The sequence below is a fragment of the Triticum aestivum genome, chromosome 3D, assembly GCF_018294505.1.
Source record: "Triticum aestivum cultivar Chinese Spring chromosome 3D, IWGSC CS RefSeq v2.1, whole genome shotgun sequence".
Lineage (NCBI taxonomy): Eukaryota > Viridiplantae > Streptophyta > Magnoliopsida > Poales > Poaceae > Triticum > Triticum aestivum.
The window spans coordinates 344,857,362-344,881,694 of NC_057802.1; the positions used below are offsets into that span (position 1 = coordinate 344,857,362).

At 47.6% G+C, this 24,333-nt stretch overlaps 1 protein-coding gene across 1 annotated transcript; it reads left to right on the forward strand.

The window, feature by feature from the left end:
* Positions 1 to 1,502: 1,502 nt before the first annotated feature.
* LOC123078786 (uncharacterized) lies at positions 1,503 to 6,422 on the forward strand. The gene is made up of 2 exons (XM_044501394.1): positions 1,503 to 2,616; positions 6,120 to 6,422. The coding sequence occupies exon 1, from the start codon at positions 1,638 to 1,640 to the stop codon at positions 2,586 to 2,588; it is 951 nt and encodes a 316-aa protein (XP_044357329.1). The 5' UTR covers positions 1,503 to 1,637; the 3' UTR covers positions 2,589 to 2,616; positions 6,120 to 6,422.
* The last annotated feature ends 17,911 nt before the right edge of the window (positions 6,423 to 24,333 follow it).

Genomic DNA, 24,333 nt, shown 5'->3' on the forward strand with positions numbered 1-24,333 from the left:
AGGTCTGGTTTTACTCGTAGCTTGACCCATCTGATCGTGGACTGAGACGAGATACGCGCGGCTACTATCAGGGTGTCGGCACGTTGGGAGGTCTTGCTAGTTTTGTTTTACCATTGTCGAAATGTCTTGTGAACCGGGATTCTGAGCTTGATCGGGTTGTTCCGGGAGAAGGATTTTCCTCCGTTGGTCGTGAGAGTCTGTGATGGACTAAGTTGGGACACTCCTGCAGGGTTTAAACTTTCGAAAGTCGTGCCCGCGGTTACGTGGCAGATGGAAATTTTTAATATTCGGTTGTAGAGAACTTGACACCAGATCCGAATTAAAATACACCAACCGCGTGCGTAACCGTGACCGTCTCTTTTCGAGCGAGTCGAGAAGAGAACACGGCGGGGTTATGTTTGACTCGTAAGTAGTTCAGGATCACTTCTTGATCATTACTAGTTTGCGACCGTTTGCGTAGTTTCTCTTCTTATTCTTGTACTCGTAAGTTAACCACCATACAATGTTTAGTGCTGCTGCAACCTCACCACTTATCCATTCCATACCCATTAAGCTTTCCTAGTCTTGATAACCATAGTAATGGGATTGTTGAGTCATCGTGGCTCACAGATTACTACAACAACAGTTGCAGGTACATGTAATACGATGATCTGACGTGAGAGCGATGCTTGATTGTTTGGAGTTCTTCTTCCGCTTCTTCTTCTGCTTTGATCAGGAGGCTAGGTTCCTGGTTCGCAGCCTGGGCTAGCAAGGTGGATGTCGTTTGAGTTTTTCGTTTGTGTTTCATCTGTAGTCGGATGTTGCTCTTATGTATGATGTTCGATGTATTTATGGGGCAAGTGTATGCTTTTGTATGTATCCCCTCTATTATGTAATGGTACGATGTAATGATATCCATCTTACAAAAACGTCTTCAATATGCGGCTCTATTTTTGATGGGACCTTCAAGTCCTTTCGGATAGAATCACATATTGAGCGTGACAATGCTGAAGCTGACTATGTGTATGCTACGACCATGGCTGCGAGACGACCGACATGGTTGTAAGGGGGAGTGTGTGGTACTGCAGCAATGATGTCTGGCGTCGAGGATGCTGTGCGTGATTAGTCCTGCAAAGGTCACAATCAAGTGCGTTGACTTGACGGTGAGCCACAACCGACGACGAGGGCGACCAACTGCTACCAGCGGCGAGGGCGGACAATCGCTATTGCAACGGTGCAGCGAGCTACGAGTTGCAGTGAGAGCGGTGGGCGATGAGGCCGAACTACGAGCTACAGTGATGGTAGTGTCCGATGGGGCTGCCGGTGACTACGTTGACTCATAATGCACATGCGTGAGAGATGAAGGATTGACGGGACGAGAATCAAATGACTACAGTAAAAAAGATCCTATGACAAGAGGCGGAAATTTGGATCGGTCGACCGACGGCTAGCAGCGTCCTTTCCAAAAGGATTTCCTTCCTCGCGATCTTGCCCGCACAATCTCCAATCTGACGGGCACAAGATTTTCCGTTGAAGTACTAGTGGGCGATGTATGCGTAAAAATCGTACTACTCCCAAATTCTAACCTCGCCGGACTCGCAATCGTTCCGGCCAATCCACATCGCCGAACAGCTCCAGCCCAAACCCTAGCTCAGCACATGGACCACGACGCCGCCGCCGCTTCCCCGTCTGCCTCGCCCTCCTCCTCCGGTGCCTCCCCCTCGCCGCGCTCCAAGCGTCGCCGCACCGACCGCTATGCGCTCGGCTTCGAGTTCGCTCCGCGCTCTGCGCCCTCAGCTCCGGCCCCGCGCACGACGCCTGAGTGGACGGAGGAGTCCACCTTCGCGCTCCTCGACGCCTGGGGCGAACGCTTCGCCTGCGACGGCCGCCGCAGCCTCAGCGCCGACGAGTGGCTCGAGGTCTCCCGCATCGTAGCCGCCGCCGCCTCCCGCCCCGCGGGATACTTCTCCGAGTCGCAGTGCCGCAACCGCATCGACACCCTCAGGAAGATGTTTCGGAAGGAGAAGGAGAGGTCCCGCCTGGCTGCCCACCGCTCCAGCAACCCCTCGCCCACCAAATGGGTATACTTCGACAAGATGCTGTCCGTCATGTGCCCACCGACGCCGACGCCGACGCCGCCGCCACTACTGCCGCCACTAACTCCTCTCGTGACGCGGCGCCGTGACACGCATCCAGTGCCACGCCGTTCGTGGGGGGTGGACGTCGGGGAGCTTGTGCTCGCTGGATGTAGCAAAGTGGTACCAGGGAATTCAGTGCCAGATGCGCAATTGAGGGGAAAACAGACATATGAGGCTGGCGCAGTGCAGGGGGAGGAATTTGCGATTCTCACAGAGGCAATTCATAGGCTTAGGGAGGTTTATGAGAGAGTGGAGAGTAGCAGGAGGCAGCACATGGCGGAGTTGAAACGTATGCGGAAGGATATGCAAAGGGACCTTGAGGTGAGGCGGAGAGAGATTTTGGAAAAGGCACAAATGGAGATAGCGAGTCTTGAGGAGGAGGATGCAAAGGAGGGTGCTGTTAACAATAGATTAGAGGATCACAATGGTGTTGAGGAGCAGAACAATGGCGCTTTGGATGCTTCTCCTTAGCCCAGCACGTACAAGTTCAGCAAATGAGGTTAGTTCATTTCATCCAATATGACAAATTGTGGGCCAAATCATGTTCCATAGCATTGTATTTAGATTATGTTGCATTCCTCATGCTTCATGGCTTATCATGGTGGGCGCCTATCTTCAATTTCATATAGAGAACTCAACACATCATTCAAGAAAGTAAAATAGATGTGACCAGCTGTACTTGATAGGTCTATTAGTTATACACCCATGTTAGCGTCCTGAGCGGTTGAGCCTTGATATGACATTATTTTGTAAGGTCCTGCATTTACGATTTGTTCGAAATTTTGTTTGAGGTATAATCTGTATCCACATATATTAGAAGGAGCATGCTAGGAGAATTATAATGTGGTTGATGTTAGGTCCGTGCAAGGAAAATGAAATCCTATGAGAAGGCACATCTAATTGTCTTAGTGTATTGATGATTTAGATGTTACCAACAGCAGCCAATGACTATGGTAATTATAAGGAAATATGTTGAAGTACCAAACCTTGCCTTAAAATTGCCTACATTGTTATAGGAGAATGAGATCAGCGATGATGCCCCGCACGTTGCTGCGGGGATTGGATGCAGTTATTTCTATAAGATTTGGCAGTATGAAACTTTAGTATTTGTATTAGCAATATGAGAATAGAAACTAAAATACATACACTATATTATTATATATTTGTAGAATATTTATTGATTATGAGTAGCATGCATGGTGCATGTTAATGTGAGTTCTTTCATGCATAATGACATGGTGAGTTGGCATAGTTGCATGTTGAGAGAATTAAATCTAGTGGGGCATGCATGGTGGCATGGTGAGTTAGCATAGTTGCATGTTAAGATAATTGAGTTAGTGGTGATGAACTATTTGGTGGACCTACATGATGATGTGGCTAGGTTGCATGTCAAGATAAATAAGATAGTGGGGATGAATCTCTTAGGTATATAGGATATGCTAGGTTAGATCTGTGTTGCTACCATCGTGTAATTCAAAAATTTATTTGAGATATTTTTCTAGCAACCGGCAAGAGCTCTGCCTACATTGTTATAGGAGAATGAGACCAGCTATGAGTTGTTGGAGATATATGCTAGGTTAGATCTGTGTTGGTACCATCGAGTTATTCAAAATTTTATTTGAGATATTTTTCAAGCAACCGGCAAGAGCTCTGCCTTTTCATTAGGAAGAAGAGAATTGACCAGTTAATAAGGAAATCTGGCCGAAGACCGATACATTAGCAAGACGCGCACACACCAGCTCCGAGGCTCCGCACCAGACGAGCCAGCGCCTCTGCCACCCAAGTGACCAGAGACGACACCCCACAACGCAATGGCAGATTCCGGAGCCGCCGCTCTGGTGGCATCCACATCAGCCTCAAGGCCACACAGTAGTAACCAGAGAAGGCACCCTAAAACACCGCAACCATATCTGGAGCTGCCGCTCCAACTTACGACCCTAAGCAACACACACACGCCGGCCCTGAGGCCGGGCACCCGGCCGGCCCATGACACTGCCACCCAAGCGACCAAAGCCGGCAGCCTTCCCATGAAGATGAAATCTGGAGCCACTACTCTGACTTCCACATCGGCTATGAGGCCGCGCAACAAGCCAGCAGGCAACTCTGCCACCTAAGGGACCAGCGTCGGCACCATTCACTAGATGACGAAATCAGGAGCCATCGCTACAACTTGCACACCGGCCCCAAGGCCGCACAACAACCGAGCCGATGGCTTAGTCACCCATGCGACCGAACGCTGTCAGCACAACTCAGCGCGGCAAAAGCTCATCTGGCTAGGCCATGGCCTCCTGAGATGGCACCTCCAAGGAGGAAGCGATGAGGACGCCACGGTCGCCCGCTCCAGCAAAAATCTGGAACTCGAGCTTTCGCTCAGAGAAACTAAACCCTTGATAGCGGGAGATGAGCCAGAGCACCCACAACAGCGCCTCCAAGGAGGGGAACGATGCCCATGGGCGCCGCCATTGTTGATGGCAAGCAAGGTGGAGCTGTGTTTTTAGCCGAGGCTCCGGCACCCCTACACCACCACCATCAAAGACGCACGCCGCTGCCACTGCTGCCGCCAACCGTGCCAACAACTCCATGGCCCACACGCCGCTGCCCAACCGCACGGCGACCCCAACAAGCCAGAGCGCACCGATTACCGTGCACCACCACCAGGACTTTATTTGAGATATAGGAAAGATATTAGGACTATTGGAATTTCTAGGTCATAAGTTGACTTGTGTTTGCGGCTTTCGACTATGAAAGATTCGATATGCATATCTTGTCGGCCTTCTTTTGCACACTCTGAATCTTATGACCTCTATCTATGCCTAGATGGCACTCGTTGAGCTTGCTTTACGGCCCTAATGTTACCGAAATATGCACTTCCCCTTTACAACCGTATTCGTGAAGAAAATGAAGTTCTAGAAAAGATCACAATATACGTATGTTATTGCATCTTGGAGCACCAGCATGGAGGCTGTCATTTGTTTATACTCCCTCCGTCCCAAAATTCTTGTCTTAGATTTGTCTAGATGCGGATGTACCTAATACTAAAATGTGACTTGATACATCTATATTTAGACAAATCTAAGACAAGAATTTTGGGACGGAGGGGGTACTTCATTACGAGTACTCAAGATAGTATCTTCTTGAGAAGTTTGTCACCTCAGTTTTTGTCAAATGATGCTTCAGAAAATTAATGACGGAAAGACGGATAAGTCCTCTTCGCAAGCTGGTTATTTGTTTCCATACTTTAAATGGAAAAGACTGAGTGTGTTTGTTTACAAGTTACCACAAAATTAGAAATTTTCTAAGCAGTACGTGCGTATCTGAAATTTGAGCTATACTCTGTTATCTAGTGATTTCACAACAAACACATGGATATTTATTTAGTTTCACTCTTCAATACAGTTTTTTCTGTTGGAGTGCTACTACTTCTGTATGCACGTTGAAATACTGTGCCTCCTGTTCCTTTATGTTTGATACTTAGTTTACCTCTATCTTTGGTTGGGAGTCACTTGGAAACTAGAATAGAAGTTCCAACTTTGCATGGAGCCTTGGAGCTTGTTGCTTGGTGTGGTTATGATTGACATGTTTGAATGCATCCCTGTGAGTAGCTTTTAGTTGGTGTCATGAACTGCAACTATCTATTATTACCACACCCTTCTGTAACATATGTACAAGTAGTCGATTATAATTCCTAACTTTTGGTGAGTACCATTAATACAACAAGTTGGAGTACTATTACTAACTTCTGGATGTTGGATGTTGACCAAATAATTCATGGAAGTCCCTGTTGCAGTGAAAATCCCACATCATTGTCATAATATTATCAATAATATGCCATGTCCATATTTTTGTTTTTAACAAGATGAAAGGTCCTTATCTTTTTGCACACGTGGTTTAGTCACATTGTTTTATCCAGATTAATAGAATGTTGGTTTCTATCCTGTACTAGAATTTAAACAGTCCAGAACTTGAACATGGAAGATGACTTGTTTAATCTCCGCGATGCAGGAACAAAGCTGGGATATCATGTCAATAGTTGGATCCACAAGGTGTTTCAGACACAAAATGGGGATTTCATGTCAATAGTTGGATCCGGTAGCCTTAATTACGATTGGTAATGTTAGATATTAGGATTGTCAGATATCCGAGTTTAACTCAATCTGTCGACACCCTGTGTAGTTTGTTGTATAACTATCTTTTGTATCACCCGTGTGAAGCTGAACAAAATATCAGTGAGTACTTAATTGTTGTATTTTCACCACGTGGATGAAGATTAATATGGATCAATAACATGTGATTTGACCAATATAAGCTTGGCTAATTTGTAGTGCTAGTTTGCAGCTGTACTTGCCCAGATTTGAGTCATTCGTTGTTTTTTCAAGTCTTTGATTCCTTGTTGTCTCGCTTATTATTTTCTCTGATTTAAAGTTGGTGCAAATTTCACATATTCTTTGTAAAGCTTGTGGCGTTGAGTAATTAACTGCCTTACCAAGTAATTATTCCCGAACGATCATTGTTCAAGCTTGTGGCATGGTAAGTTGGCACCAAAAAATGGGCAGATGCAGATAAGCCAGCCGTCAAACTGGAAACTACACACGACAAAGCTAACAGGTAATTCAGCCCTACAAAAGTACAGTATGAACGTGGAGTTTTTGTGCGCGAGCTCAAATGAGCTCGTTATCTTGCGCGCTGGATAGCTCATCTGGATGTGTGCCATTCTTTTATACGTCCGCCAGAGAATCGCTAGAAAATGTGTACTGTGCACGAGTACGTACGCGGCAGAGATGGCTGGTGGGCCTTGTTGTAACGGGCGTGCTGCTGCCCGTCAGCCGCAGACGAGGTGGGCCGTGGACCAGATCAACCGTTCCCATCTGATCCGTGGCCCAGGATTTTCGCTTTCCGTTCGGCGGGCTCGGGCATGAATTGAGGGCGTGGTCTAGTGCCTTCTTCCCCTTCGCTAAAAAAAAGTCCCTTCTTCCCCGAAGCTGGCGGCTGGAGAATCAGGAGGAGGATCGCCGGCGGCGACCACCCAGGGAGTTTCTGATGTAGCCTATACGCGGGTATGCTCGTATGTTCTTCTCTTCCCGCACGGTCTCCTTGCTAATCTCATTGCCCTTGATCTGGAGTTTGACAGAACATGGTTTGCTCTGTATCAGATCCACTTTCCAGGAGGAGGTGGGAGAAAGTTTGGTACCGCCGCCTGTGGCGGGGGTGGCGCATGTGCCGGCGGTGCCGCAGGTGGTAGAGATGATGGTGGAGCAGGAGGCCGTGGGGCATGTGCGCGCGGCCGCCAACGGCGATGCGCAGATTCTGGCAGCCAAGCCATCGGCGGCTGTTAGGATGGACAGCTCGCCATCGTCGACGGAGCTGTCTACTGGGAAGATGAATCCTCGGGCACCAGGATGGAATAAGAGGTTAGTTCTGTCAGACAGAGAACGATGCTGTGAGGAGGGAAATTGTAGCATCTAGAACAAAACATCGAATTGGAGTCAAGTATTTCAGAATGAGTCAATGTGGTGTGAAGTAGTTTAGTCTTGCTTCGATTTACAACAAGCATCGATTTTGTGAGGGCGAGAAGTCTTACCATTTAGAACAAGCACTGAGTTGCAGTCAATTATTTGGAATGAAATTTCATTGGTACAACCATTGGATTTAAGGAATCAAATTGGTATGAAGTACTCTTAAATCGTGCTTCAATTTACATGCATTTTGAAATATAGTAGTGGGGGCATGCTTAGTGAATCCTGGTTGGTAAGTTATGAAGGTGGCTGTGTTTGCAGGCTCAGGATTGGAGCTGCTGCACAGAGCAGGCCGCCTTTTCCAAACCGCATCAGTGCGTTCGAGAAGGCTGTGCGGAGTTATGATGAGAACACAACCGACAATGTTATCACACTAGTTATCGGCACAACATTCGACTCAGTGGGTGAGGCGTATGACTTCTACAGTTTGTACTCATGGGAGAAGGGATTTGGCATTCGTTATGGGAAGAGCGGGCTCAATGTGGAGAGGACCAAAAGCATGCAGGAAATAGCTTGTGGTTGCTCGGTGAGTGTGAGAAAATTTATTTTCTGTGCTGGGACATAAAATTCAGATTCGTGTCTTGCATGTGGTGTCGACAAAATTAAGTAACTCACAGAATTTTCATGAAACCATTTCGCAGGGCAAACATGTGTTGAGAACACAAGGTCATGTCGTTGCGAGTGCCCTGCTCTAATAAGGATGCTATGAGCAGAGGACAACGAATGGTATATTGCAGAGCATAGAGATACTCACAACCACCCGCTATCACCGAATTTTGGTGAGACAATCCACTGGCTGTCACACAAGCACACATATGTGTACACCAGAGTGTGACGCCCCCGATTCAATCGTACACTAATCATACACGCAAACGTGTACGATGAAGATCAGGGACTCACGGGAAGATATCACAACACAACTCTAAAAATAAAATAAGTCATAGACGAGTCAGCGGAAGCAACAATATCTGAGTACAGACATAAGTTAAACAAGTTTGCCTTAAAAAGGCTAGCACAATCTGGGATACAGATCGAAAGAGGCGCAGGCCTCCTGCCTGGGATCCTCCTAAACTACTCCTGGTCGTCGTCAGCGGCCTGCATGTAGTAGTAGGCATCTCCGGTGTAGCAGGAGTCGTCGTCGACGGTGGCGTCTGGCTCCTGGGCTCCAGCATCTGGTTGCGACAACCAGGTAGAAGGAAAGGGGGAAAAGAGGGAGAAAAGCAACCGTGAGTACTCATCCAAAGTACTCGCAAGCAAGGAGCTACACTACATATGCATGGGTATATGTGTAAAGGGCCATATCGGTGGACTGAACTGCAGAATGCCAGAATAAGAGGGGGATGGCTAATCCTGTCGAAGACTACGCTTCTGGCAGCCTCCATCTTGCAGCATGTAGAAGAGAGTAGACGGTAAGTTCACCAAGTAGCATCGCATAGCATAATCCTACCCGACGATCCTCTCCTCGTCGACCTGTGAGAGAGCGATCACCGGGTTGTATCTAGCACTTGGAAAGGTGTGTTTTATTAAGTATCAGGTTCTAGTTGTCATAAGGTCAAGGTACAACTTCGGGTCGTCCTTTTACCGAGGGACACGGCTATTCGAATAGATAAACTTCCCTGCAGGGGTGCACCACATAACCCAACACGCTCGATCCCATTTGGCCGGACACACTTTCCTGGGTCATGCCCGGTCTCGGAAGATCAACACGTCGCAACCCCACCTAGGCTCAACAGAGAGGTCAGCACGCCGGTCTAAATCCTATGCGCGCAGGGGTTTGGGCCCATTGCCCATTGCACACCTGCACGTTGCGTACGCGACCGGAAGCAGACCTAGCCCCCTTAATACAAGCGCAAGCTTACGGTCCAATGCGGCGCGCGCTGCTCAGTCGCTGACGTCAAAAAGAGCTTCGGCTGATACCACGACGCCGAGTGCCCATAAATGTTCCCGCGTAGTTGGTTAGTGCGTATAGGCCAATGGCCAGACTCAGATCAAATACCAAGATCTTGTTAAGCGTGTTATTTTAAAGTAACCGCGGACGCCGACCAGGGCCAGGCCCACCTCTCTCCTAGGTGGTCTCAACCCGCCCGTCGCTCCGCCACAAAGTAACAGTCGGGGGCCGTCAGGAACCCAGGCCCACCTCTACCAGGATGGAGCCACCTGTCCTTTCAGCCCCCTCATCAGAATCACTTGCGGGTACTCAACAAGCTGACCCGACTTTAGTCACCACATGTGTCATGTATATAAAGTATATAGTATATACCCGTGATCCCCTCCCTAGTGATCACGGCCCGATACTATAGCATGGCAGACGGACAAGAGTGTAAGGCCACTGATGGAACTCTAGCATCCTATACTAAGCAGTAGGATAGCAGGTAAGGGTAACAACTGTAGTAGCAAGGACATGCTATGCATCAGAATAGGATTTACCGAAAACAGTAACATGCTACACTACTCTAATGCAAGAAATAGAGAGAAGGATAGGCGATATCTGGTGATCAAGGGGGGAGCTTGCCTGGTTGCTCTGGCAAGGAGGACGTGTCGTCAACACCGTAGTCGAACTGGGGTCGCCGGCAGTCTCGGGGTCTACCGAAAAGAAGTAACGGAGGGGGAACACAATAAATAACAGAGCAATCAAAGTATAACATGGCAATGCGCGATGCTAGAGGTGACCTAATGCAGTAGGAGGTGATATCGGCGAAGGGGGGAAACATTTGGGAAAGTATCCCCAGTGTTTCGCGTTTTCGGACAAATGAACCGGAGGGGGAAAGTTGTGTGTTTTCTATGCTAGGGATGTGTGGCGGACGAACGGGCTGCGTATTCGGATTCGTCTCGTCGTTCTGAGCAACTTTCATGTAGAAAACATTTTCATCCGAGCTACGAATTATTTTATATTAATTTTTAAAGTTTTAAAACATTTTCTAGAATTAATAGATTATTTTAATTCGAAATTGCATTTATGACATCAGCATGACGTCGGCATGACATTAGCGGCCAGCTTTGACCGTTGACCAGTCAAGCTGACGGGTGGGTCCCACTGCCATAGACTGTTCATCTAATCAGATAATTAAGGTTAATTAACATGGTTAATTAGATTAATTAACATGATTAATTAAGTTAATTAATTATCTTAATTAATTAATTAGATTATTATTATTATTATTTTATTCTTTCTTTTTGTTCTAAGGGGCATGGGCCCCATTCGTCATAGTCAAAGGGGGGCGGGCCCAGCTGTCTGTGGCACCTGGGGCCTAAGCGGGCACATGGGCGCGCGGGCACCCGACCCGGGCGAAGCCCGAGTGGGCATGGGCGCCGGAAGTGGCCGCTGGTGCGGCAATGGCCCGTAGGGCTGGAGGCGGGGCAGTACGGCGGAGCGTTGGCGGCGAGGCCGCGCGGGGCAGTGAGCAGGGGCGGGCGAGGCAGAGAGGCCACAGAGGGGCGAGGCGCTGGGTGCGGCTGTAGAGAAGCGCGGGGAACGGCGGGCGCGAGTGGGCGTGATGGCTGCGGGAGGAGGCGACCGGAGCGGGCAAGGAGAGCACAGCGCGGGCGCGAGCTATGTGGTGTTGGGCGCAAGCGGGGCCGTGCGCGTGCAGCGCGAGGAGGCCGGGGCGCACGAAGACGCGGACACGGCGTGCGTGTACGGGGGGCGCGGAGGACCACGGCGAGGCGTAGGGCCGAGCGCGGTCGGCGCGCGGTGGACGGCGCCGGCGACAGAGAACGAGGGGGAGAGAGGGAGGGAGGCCGGAGCCTCACCGGCGTTGGTGGGGAAAATGGCAGCGGGCTCGAGCTCGAGGAGGAGGACGGGGACGACGGGCTGTCGAGGAGGCAGACGGACGGCGAGCTCCGAGCGGCGGCATCGGAGGTGATGGTGGCGTGGGGGTTTCGGCGACGGGGCGACGGGGTTGAGGCGGAGACGAGGAGGTAGGCGCGGCGGGGTCTGGTGTAGGCGTCGGGCGGCGACGGCGACGGGGAGAGCGGCGCCGACGTCGGGGAGGAAGTCCGGCGGGGAGCGCGGCGACGAGGTGGCCGTTAAGGAAGAGGGTGAGGAGGTGGCGCCGGCGGGGACCTTGGGCGACGTTGGACGACGACGGGCGAGCGCAGGGCGTCAGGGGCGACGAGCGCGTTGAGCGCTCGATCCAGATCGTGGGGGGGGGGGGGGTGTGGGGAAAAACGTGCGGGTGGGTTAGGGTTTGCGAGGAGTGGAGGGATAAGGAGGCAACGGGTGGGCCGGCCAGCTCGGCGGCTAGCTGGGCTGAGGCCCATCGGGGGGGTGGGGGTTGGGCCCCCTTTTTTTGTTTTGTTTTATTTTCACTTTTTATTTTCTTGTCTCTATTTTCTTTTACTTATTTAATAGTTTATAGTTTTACAAAAAGTGAAACCCACTCCTAAATTAGATTTGTAAAATCAACTGTTCTCATAAAAAGTTTGGGACAAAAGCAAAGTACCTTGTATTCTTTATTTAATTAAAAAAACATTTAAGTTATTGTTTCAGTCGCTGTTTTATTTATTTTAGTGCATTCAGATGCTTTTAAAATGTTGGTTTCTCCACCATTATTACTTAGGATTTATTTGGCTCACACCGAACATTTTAGTTTTAATATTTGAAAACTTTTACTATTTGCTTGATTTTCAATTTGAATTTGAATCGATTTTGAACTAACGCGATATTAACAACAGTAATCGTGGTGACGTGGCATCATTTGTTGGGAATCGTAGCATAATTTAAAATTTTCCTACGCTCACCAAGATGCATCTATGGAGTCTACTAGCAACGAGGGGAAAGGAGTGGATCTACATACCCTTGTAGATCGCGAGCGGAAGCGTTCCAATGAACGTGGATGACGGAGTCGTACTCGCCGTGATCCAAATCACCGATGACCGAGTGCCGAACGGACGGCACCTCCGCGTTCAACACACGTACGGTGCAGCGACGTCTCCTCCTTTCTTGATCCAGCAAGGGGGGAGGAGAGGTTGATGGAGATCCAACAGCACGACGGTGTGGTGGTGGATGTAGCGGCTCTCCGGCAGGGCTTCACCGAGCTTCTGCGCGAGAGAGAGAGGTGTTGCAGGGGAGGAGGGAGGCGCCAAAGGCTGTAGTGTGCTGCCCTCCCTCCCCCCCCTTTATATAGGCCCCCAAGGGGGGTGCGCAGCCCTTGGAGATGGGATCTCCGGGGGGGGGGGGCGGCCAAGGGGGGAAGGGGTTGCCTTGCCCCCCAAGGCAAGGGGAAACTCCCCCCCTAGGGTTCCCAACCCTAGGCGCATGGGGGGAAGGCCCAAAGTGGCGCCCCAGCCCATTAGGGGCTGGTTCCCCTCCACTTTCAGCCCACGGGGCCCTCCGGGACAGGTGGCCCCACCCGGTGGACCCCCGGGACCCTTCCGGTGGTCCCGGTACAATACCGATAACCCCCGAAACTTTCCCGGTGGCCAAAACTGGACTTCCTATATATAATTCTTCACCTCCGGACCATTCCGGAACCTCTCGTGACGTCCGGGATCTCATCCGGGACTCCGAACAACTTTCGGGTTTCCGCATACATATATCTCTACAACCCTAGCGTCACCGGACCTTAAGTGTGTAGACCCTACGGGTTCGGGAGACATGCAGACATGACCGAGACGCCTCTTCGGTCAATAACCAACAGCGGGATCTGGATACCCATGTTGGCTCCCACATGTTCCACGATGATATCATCGGGTGAACCACGGTGTCGAGGATTCAATCAATCCGTATGCAATTCCCTTTGTCAATCGGTATGTTACTTGCCCGAGATTCGATCGTCGGTATCCCAATACCTTGTTCAATCTCGTTACCGGCAAGTCTCTTTACTCGTACCGCAATGCATGATCCCGTGACTAACGCCTTAGTCACATTGAGCTCATTATGATGATGCATTACCGAGTGGGCCCAGAGATACCTCTCCGTTTACACGGAGTGACAAATCCCAGTCTCGATCCGTGCCAACCCAACAGACACTTTCGGAGATACCCGTAATGCACCTTTATAGTCACCCAGTTACGTTGTGACGTTTGGCACACCCAAAGCACTCCTACGGTATCCGGGAGTTGCACGATCTCATGGTCTAAGGAAAAGATACTTGACATTGGAAAAGCTCTAGCAAACGAAACTACACGATCTTTTATGCTATGCTTAAGTTGGGTCTTGTCCATCACATCATTCTCCTAATGATGTGATCCCGTTATCAATGACATCCTATGTCCATAGTCAGGAAACCATGACTATCTGTTGATCAACGAGCTAGTCAACTAGAGGCTTACTAGGGACAGGTTGTGGTCTATGTATTCACACATGTATTACGATTTCCGGACAATACAATTATAGCATGAATAAAAGACTATTATCATGAACACAGAAATATAATAATAACCATTTATTATTGCCTCTAGGGCATATTTCCAACAGTCTCCCACTTGCACTAGAGTCAATAATCTAGTTACATTGTGATGAATCGAACACCCATTGCGTCCTGGTGTTGATCATGTTTTGCCCTAGGGAGAGGTTTAGTCAACGGATCTGCTACATTCAGGTCCGTGTGTACTTTACAAATATCTATGTCTCCATTTTGAACACTTTCACGAATGGAGTTGAAGCGACGCTTGATATGCCTGGTCTTCCTGTGAAACCTGGGCTCCTTCGCAAGGGCAATAGCTCCAGTGTTGTCACATAAGAGAGTCATTGGGCCCGACGCATTGGGAATCACCCCTAGGTCGGTAATGAACTCCTTCATCCAGACTGCTTCCTGTGCTGCCTCCGAGGCTGCCATGTATTCCGCTTCACATGTAGATCCCGCCACGACGCTTTGCTTGCAACTGCACCAGCTTACTGCTCCTCTATTCAAAATATACATGTATCCGGTCTGTGACTTTGAGTCATCCGGATCTGTGTCGAAGCTAGCGTCGACGTAACCCTTTACGACGAGCTCTTCGTCACCTCCATAGACGAGAAACATATCCTTAGTCCTCTTCAGGTACTTCAGGATATTCTTGACCGCTGTCCAGTGTTCCTTGCCGGGATTACTTTGGTACCTTCCTACCAAACTTACGGCAAGGTTTACATCAGGTCTGGTACACAGCATGGCATACATAATAGACCCTATGGCCGAGGCATAGGGGATGACACTCATCTCTTCTATATCTTCTGCCGTGGTCGGGCATTGAGCCGTGCTCAATTGCACACCTTGCAATACAGGCAAGAACCCCTTCTTGGACTGATCCATACTGAACTTCTTCAATATCTTGTCAAGGTATGTACTCTGTGAAAGACCAATGAGGCGTCTTGATCTATCTCTATAGATCTTGATGCCTAATATATAAGCAGCTTCTCCAAGGTCCTTCATTGAAAAACATTTATTCAAATAGGCCTTTATACTTTCCAAGAATTCTATATCATTTCCCATCAATAATATGTCATCCACATATAATATGAGAAATGCTACAGAGCTCCCACTCACTTTCTTGTAAACACAGGCTTCTCCATAAGTCTGTGTAAACCCAAACGCTTTGATCATCTCATCAAAGCGAACGTTCCAACTCCGAGATGCTTGCACCAGCCCATAGATTGAGCGCTGGAGCTTGCATACTTTGTTAGCATTCTTAGGATCGACAAAACCTTCCGGCTGCATCATATACAACTCTTCCTTAAGGAAGCCGTTAAGGAATGCCGTTTTGACGTCCATCTGCCATATCTCATAATCATAGTATGCGGCAATTGCTAACATGATTCGGACGGACTTCAGCTTCGCTACGGGTGAGAAAGTCTCATCGTAGTCAACCCCTTGAACTTGTCGATAACCCTTAGCGACAAGTCGAGCTTTGTAGATGGTCACATTACCATCTGCGTCCGTCTTCTTCTTAAAGATCCATTTGTTTTCTATGGCTCGCCGCTCATCGGGCAAGTCAGTCAAAGTCCATACTTTGTTTTCATACATGGATTCTATCTCGGATTTCATGGCTTCTAGCCATTTGTCGGAATCCGGGCCCGCCATCGCTTCTTCATAGTTCGAAGGTTCACCGTTGTCTAACAACATGATTTCCAGGACAGGGTTGCCGTACCACTCTGGTGCGGAACGTGTCCTTGTGGACCTACGAAGTTCAGTAACTTGATCTGAAGCTTCATGATCATCATCATTAACTTCCTCCCCAGTCGGTGTAGGCACCACAGGAACATTTTCCCGCGCTGCGCTACTTTCCGGTTCGGAAGGGGTGACTATCACCTCATCAAGTTCCACTTTCCTCCCACTCAATTCTTTCGAGAGAAACTCCTTCTCTAGAAAGGACCCGTTCTTGGCAACGAAGATCTTGCCTTCGGATCTGAGGTAGAAGGTATACCCAATAGTTTCCTTAGGGTATCCTATGAAGACGCATTTTTCCGATTTGGGTTCGAGCTTTTCAGGTTGAAGTTTCTTGACATAAGCATCGCATCCCCAAACTTTTAGAAACGACAGCTTAGGTTTCTTCCCAAACCATAATTCATACGGTGTCGTCTCAACGGATTTAGACGGTGCCCTATTTAAAGTGAATGCGGCAGTCTCTAAAGCATAACCCCAAAATGAGAGCGGTAAATCGGTAAGAGACATCATAGATCGCACCATATCCAATAGAGTGCGATTACGACGTTCGGACACACCATTTCTCTGAGGTGTTCCAGGCGGCGTGAGTTGTGAAACTATTCCACATTTCCTTAAGTGTGTACCAAATTCGTGACTTAAATATTCTCCACCACGATCTGATCGTAAGAATTTTATTTTCCTGTCACGTTGATTCTCGACTTCACTCTGAAATTCCTTGAACTTTTCAAAGGTTTCAGACTTGTGTTTCATTAGGTAGACATACCCATATCTACTTAAATCATCAGTGAGAGTGAGAACATAACGATATCCTCCGCGAGCCTCAACACTCATTGGACCGCACACATCGGTATGTATGATTTCCAATAAGTTGGTTGCTCGCTCCATTGTTCCGGAGAACGGAGTCTTGGTCATCTTACCCATGAGGCATGGTTCGCACGTGTCAAATGATTCGTAATCAAGAGACTCCAAAAGTCCATCTGCATGGAGCTTCTTCATGCGCTTGACACCAATGTGACCAAGGCGGCAGTGCCACAAGTATGTGGGACTATCGTTATCAACTTTACATCTTTTGGTATTCACACTATGAACATGTGTAGCATCACGTTCGAGATTCATCAAGAATAAACCATTGACCAGCGGGGCATGACCATAAAACATATCTCTCAAATAAATAGAACAACCATTATTCTCAGATTTAAATGAGTAGCCATCTCGAATTAAACGAGATCCAGATACAATGTTCATGCTCAAAGCTGGCACTAAATAACAATTATTGAGGTTTATAACTAATCCCGTGGGTAGATGCAGAGGTAGCGTGCCGACGGCGATCACATCGACCTTGGAACCATTCCCGACGCGCATCGTTACCTCGTCTTTTGCCAGTCTCCGTTTATTCCGTAGTTCCTGATTTGAGTTACAAATATGAGCAACCGCACCGGTATCAAATACCCAGGAGCTACTACGAGTACTGGTAAGGTACACATCAATTACTTGTATATCACATATACCTTGGGTGTTGCCGGCCTTCTTCTTGTCCGCTAAATATTTGGGGCAGTTCCGCTTCCAGTGACCACTTCCCTTGCAATAAAAGCACTCAGTCTCGGGCTTGGGTCCATTCTTTGACTTCTTCCCGGTAACTGGCTTACCGGGCGCGGCAACTCCCTTGCCGTCCTTCTTGAAGTTCTTCTTACCCTTGCCTTTCTTGAACTTAGTGGTTTTATTCACCATCAACACTTGATGTTCTTTTCTGATCTCTACCTCAGCTGATTTCAGCATTGAATACACCTCGGGAATGGTCTTTTCCATCCCCTGCATATTGTAGTTCATCACAAAGCTCTTGTAGCTTGGTGGAAGCGACTGGAGGATTCTGTCAATGACCGCATCATCCGGGAGATTAACTCCCAGCTGAGACAAGCGGTTGTGCAACCCAGACATTCTGAGTATGTGCTCACTAACAGAACTGTTCTCCTCCATTTTACAGCTGAAGAACTTGTCGGAGACATCATATCTCTCGACCCGGGCATGAGCTTGAAAAACCAGTTTCAGCTCCTCGAACATCTCGTATGCTCCATGTTTCTCAAAACGCTTTTGGAGACCCGGTTCTAAGCTGTAAAGCATGCCACACTGAACGAGGGAGTAATCATCAGCACGCTGCTGCCAAGCGTTCATAACGTCTTGGTTCTCAGGGATTGGTGCTTCACCTAGCGGCGCTTCTAAGACATAATATTTCTTGGCAACTATGAGGATGAGCCTCAGGTTCCGGACCCAGTCCGTATAGTTGCTGCCATCATCTTTCAGCTTGGTTTTCTCTAGGAACGCGTTGAAATTGAGGACAACGTGGGCCATTTGATCTACAATACATAGTGTAAAGATTTTTAGACTAAGTTCATGATAATTAAGTTCATATAATCAAATTATCTAATGAACTCCCACTCAGATAGACATCCCTCTAGTTATCTAAGTGAAACATGATCCGAACTCAACTAGGCCGTGTCCGATCATCACGTGAGACGGACTAGTCAAGATCGGTGAACATCTCCATGTTGATCGTATCTTCTATACGACTCATGCTCGACCTTTCGGTCCTCCGTGTTCCGAGGCCATGTCTGTACATGCTAGGCTCGTCAAGTCAACCTAAGTGTATTGCGTGTGTTCCGAGGCCATGTCTGTACATGCTAGGCTCGTCAACACCCGTTGTATGCGAACGTAAGAATCTATCACACCCGATCATCACGTGGTGCTTCGAAACGACGAACCTTCGCAACGGTGCACAGTTAGGGTGAACACTTTCTTGAAATTATTATAAGGGATCATCCTACTTGCTACCGTCGTTCTAAGCAAATAAGATGCAAAAACATGATAAACATCACATGCAATCAAATAGTGACATGATATGGCCAATATCATCATGCTCCTTTGATCTCCATCTTCGGGGCACCATGATCATCTTCGTCACCGGCATGACACCATGATCTCCATCATCATGATCTCCATCATTGTGTCTTCATGAAGTTGTCACGCCAACGATTACTTCTACTTCTATGGCTAACCGTTTAGCAACAAAGTAAAGTAAATTACATGGCGTTATTCAATGACACGCAGGTCATGCAAAATAATAAAGACAACTCCTATGGCTCCTGCCGGTTGTCATACTCATCGACATGCAAGTCGTGATTCCTATTACAAGAATATGATCAATCTCATACATCACATATATCATTCATCACATCTTCTGGCCATATCATATCACATATATCACTTGCTGCAAAAACAAGTTAGACGTCCTCTAATTGTTGTTGCAAGTTTTTACGTGGTTTGTAGGTTTCTAGCAAGAACGATTTCTTACCTACGTATGACCACAACGTGATTTGCCAATTTCTATTTACCCTTCATAAGGACCCTTTTCATCGAATCCGTTCCGACTAAAGTAGGAGAGACGGACACCCGCTAGCCACCTTATGCAACTAGTGCATGTCAGTCGGTGGAACCTGTCTCACGTAAGCGTACGTGTAAGGTCGGTCCGGGCCGCTTCATCCTACAATGCCGCCGAAACAAGAAACGACTAGTAGCGGCAAGAAGAATTGGCAACATCAACGCCCACAACTTCTTTGTGTTCTACTCGTGCATAGTAACTACGCATAGGCCTGGCTCATGATGCCACTGTTGGGAATCGTAGCATAATTTAAAATTTTCCTACGCTCACCAAGATGCATCTATGGAGTCTACTAGCAACGAGGGGAAAGGAGTGGATCTACATACCCTTGTAGATCGCGAGCGGAAGCGTTCCAATGAACGTGGATGACGGAGTCGTACTCGCCGTGATCCAAATCACCGATGACCGAGTGCCGAACGGACGGCACCTCCGCGTTCAACACACGTACGGTGCAGCGACGTCTCCTCCTTTCTTGATCCAGCAAGGGGGGAGGAGAGGTTGATGGAGATCCAACAGCACGACGGTGTGGTGGTGGATGTAGCGGCTCTCCGGCAGGGCTTCACCGAGCTTCTGCGCGAGAGAGAGAGGTGTTGCAGGGGAGGAGGGAGGCGCCAAAGGCTGTAGTGTGCTGCCCTCCCTCCCCCCCTTTATATAGGCCCCCAAGGGGGGTGCGCAGCCCTTGGAGATGGGATCTCCAAGGGGGGGGGGCGGCGGCCAAGGGGGAAGGGGTTGCCTTGCCCCCCAAGGCAAGGGGAAACTCCCCCCCTAGGGTTCCCAACCCTAGGCGCATGGGGGGAAGGCCCAAAGTGGCGCCCCAGCCCATTAGGGGCTGGTTCCCCTCCACTTTCAGCCCACGGGGCCCTCCGGGACAGGTGGCCCCACCCGGTGGACCCCCGGGACCCTTCCGGTGGTCCCGGTACAATACCGATAACCCCCGAAACTTTCCCGGTGGCCAAAACTGGACTTCCTATATATAATTCTTCACCTCCGGACCATTCCGGAACCTCTCGTGACGTCCGGGATCTCATCCGGGACTCCGAACAACTTTCGGGTTTCCGCATACATATATCTCTACAACCCTAGCGTCACCGGACCTTAAGTGTGTAGACCCTACGGGTTCGGGAGACATGCAGACATGACCGAGACGCCTCTCCGGTCAATAACCAACAGCGGGATCTGGATACCCATGTTGGCTCCCACATGTTCCACGATGATCTCATCGGATGAACTACAATGTCGAGGATTCAATCAATCCGTATGCAATTCCCTTTGTCAATTGGTATGTTACTTGCCCGAGGTTCGATCGTCGGTATCCCAATACCTTGTTCAATCTCGTTACCGGCAAGTCTCTTTACTCGTACCGCAATGCATGATCCCGTGACTAACGCCTTAGTCACATTGAGCTCATTATGATGATGCATTACCGAGTGGGCCCAGAGATACCTCTCCGTTTACACGGAGTGACAAATCCCAGTCTCGATCCGTGCCAACCCAACAGACACTTTCGGAGATACCCGTAATGCACCTTTATAGTCACCCAGTTACGTTGTGACGTTTGGCACACCCAAAGCACTCCTACGGTATCCGGGAGTTGCACGATCTCATGGTCTAAGGAAAAGATACTTGACATTGGAAAAGCTCTAGCAAACGAAACTACACGATCTTTTATGCTATGCTTAAGTTGGGTCTTGTCCATCACATCATTCTCCTAATGATGTGATCCCGTTATCAATGACATCCTATGTCCATAGTCAGGAAACCATGACTATCTGTTGATCAACGAGCTAGTCAACTAGAGGCTTACTAGGGACAGGTTGTGGTCTATGTATTCACACATGTATTACGATTTCCGGACAATACAATTATAGCATGAATAAAAGACTATTATCATGAACACAGAAATATAATAATAACCATTTATTATTGCCTCTAGGGCATATTTCCAACATCATTAACGTGGGATTACTGTAGCCTAATTATCCGGGCATCACACAGAGACCTCGTAAAACACTTAAGGCAGAACAATGTGAACTTAGCAAAGGTGTACATTATCATTGGAGGTTTCTTTGGATCAATGGAAAATGTTCTGTTCACAAAGAGGTTGTTACATAATTTGTGTGGGAAGATAAACAGGGACCACGTAGAAGATGATGTGAAGAAGACAATAGATGTGTTTCCGGAGATAGGACCATGCAGAAGATGATGTGAAGAAGACAAAGGATGTATTTGCGGAGGTAGGAGCTAAAGATTCACACTTCCAAGCAAAAATGATGGAAGTGTCGGAAGTTGGCGGGAGCTCAAGGGTAGCAGCAGGGCTGGCGGACAGCATGATTCGAGGTACAAAATAAGTTGTGGCTTGAATTTTTTTCTGAAAGGAACTTAGGTGATATTGTCGTGTCCATTATGCCACTATCTTGAATTAGAAGCTAATTACGATTCTTTCAATGCAGCAGGCACGTTAAACCCGCAAGTTCAGTTGGATAGAGATCCGTTGGTTCAGAGAAGCACTAGAGATTACAATGCTGGAAGGGCAACAGGTGTAATTCTTTGTTATATTAATTCGGATATAAGAAAAATATATGGAGGTTGAAAACTTTTTTGATTGCCTACAAGAAAATGTTGATTTTGCAGCACCTGTGTCTGAAAGAATGGCAAGGAATCTGAGGTTGCCAGTGGGGATAGTAAGGATTGAGGTGAAGGATGAGATGGGGGAAATGTTTCCTGGTAGAGTTGGGCTAAGACATGAAATACGAATTGCTCAAAATGTACTGCAATTCTATGACAAGATGGTGCATAGTGTGAGGAGTGATCGTGACAAGTGGGCCTTGCTATTTGTCCTTCATTTTGGTAATGTGCATGCGATTCTATCAAAAAACTTAATACCTCTACACCCAAATGGGGAAAAATGTGTGCAAGAAATGGTTCAAGCACCTGGTCATGACCTTGGTCCTCCTCAATGGGGATGATTTCATACATGAGTTTAGGCCTGATGGTCAATTAACAATACTTGGCTGGACAACCTTTTCACGTATGCTGATTAGTAAGGATGCACGGATGTATGGCAAATGAAAGATAAGGTGGAGGCATCTATTCGACATCCGATTTGTGGTATGAGCAACTATCTCATTTACTGGTAGTAGATAAAATTTTCATCGGGGACACCCTACTGTATAGACTCATTAGCTAACAGTAGAGAAACTTGTTAACAGGAACACCTGATGTATAACTCTGATGACCTGAACTATGACCTTCTCGCCAGAATGATGGATGAAGATGTACTTCGGTACAAGTTACAGTGGACAATGAAGGTATGTGAAATGAAAGTTTGATGATATTTCGTTGCATTGTAGGGAAAAAGGAATGAATTCCATACCTGTCTTCATGTTTGCTTTACTTTTAAAAATGTGCAGTTGTTCCTTCCTGCACCAATGATGGACGGATTCTCCTTTTTATGTTGTGGACGTTGCGGAAAGAACTCTTCTTGGCATGGATCCAGCGGAGACGAGCATTCATGATGATGAGATGAGTGTGAAACACGAGGGGAATGTGAACCTGGTACTGAGAACACTTCAGAGAGTCCAACGTGACCACTTCACAGACTGGTATGTTCTGGAGGACGGCTGGAGCGTCACATATGCCTACAACATGAAAGAGCCATGTGAGATGTAAGTATCTTGTTGTGCGAGTACATCTGGGCCTACAAAAAAGACTTGTGCATGCCTGAGCTCTATATCTGTGATCCTTTGCAGCAAGGACAGCTGGATCTACCTTGGGCACTACTGGAGGTACTACAATGGCCTGTATCCGGGTGAGGTACGAATAAAAATGTGTAAACCCTGGAGATGAAAAGATGTATGATTTTTTTTGTGATTTGAAATGACTAACTGGTGAAACTCAAAAAATGTTTTCAAGAATGAGCTGGCTTACCTGCAGAAGCAGTTTGCGTACGAGGTGATTTCGATGAAGGGGAACAAGGGTGAACTCCCAAGCTTCATGATCGAGGATGTGCCATTCTTGGCAAGGCAGTAGTATTTGCCTCTTTATCTACTTATGTAAATTATGCGTTAATGTCGAATGAATTGTGTACTGGAAGTAGTAATTAGGTGCAAAATCCAACACAGTGGGGTGGGGTTTGTTGTCTTAGCTCCCATCCCTCCTGCAGTCCTGCTGGTGTGGGGGTGCTTCTTGCCCCTACTGCGAATGGTTAGACTGAAATGCCGAAGAAGGGGAAAAGGTGTGTATTTTGTGTCCATACCTCCTACGGATTGGAGGACAGGACTTTCGGATGGAACCTGTGTGATCACTGGTGATGACATCTCATTTTGGTTCAAATGTGGTTTGCTTCGAAACATTATCTATGTAAATGACTGATTTACTAGTTCAAATGTGTCTGTGACAAAAGTTGGTGTTTGGCTTTCATGTGAAATGCTATGGGAAATGCCACCAAAAATGTTTATATTTATGTTTGTCGGAGAGCAGAAGAAATGCCACCAAAAATGGCAGGAATGTTTGTGTGATGTACATTCCTGTAGCATTGGTGTTGATACAGTAGACCTTTGTGGTACGAGCATAATTAAGTGCTATGTGACAGAGGTAAGCTTGGATTTGACATTTTGTGTAAATCTTGTAGACAAATACAAGTTCCTTTTTTAAGACATTTGGGAAAAGTTTGGACCGTTAAAACCCATAAAGGTTATCTACAATTTACTTACAAAGGCATGTTGTTATTTACTGAGTGGCTCATAATAAACATAGATAAAACGAGATTTATATAACATGCCATAGCACAACCAGGTGAATGTCGTTTAAGGGTACGGTGAACAGATGATATGCATCATTATGTAAATTACATGGTTCAATCAGATATGAAATCCGAAAAGCCAAAAGCAAGAACTTACAACCCAAAAGCACTCTACGAGATGGGGACGAATAAACTACGACACGTGGGACTTGATTGTTTTGTCAGCTGTATACGAAATGCAGGCCCCACCCCTAGTCATCGAAGGCGGAGTCGGATCCCGCTAAAACCTTCCACAGTGCCTTGTGGGAAAGTTCTGAGAAGTTGCCCCGTAGCTTCAAGCATTCATGCAAGGCATCGTTCTTGGTTTTCAAAATGTTTGGCTGTGAACAAAATATGCATCGATGTGTCAACAGAGGTTTGCATGTTCATTTTGCAAAACAAAAGG

Bases quoted from the DNA above. Each gene is read 5' to 3' on its own strand.
- LOC123078786 (XM_044501394.1), top strand. From the start codon at position 1,638: ATGGACCACGACGCCGCCGCCGCTTCCCCGTCTGCCTCGCCCTCCTCC.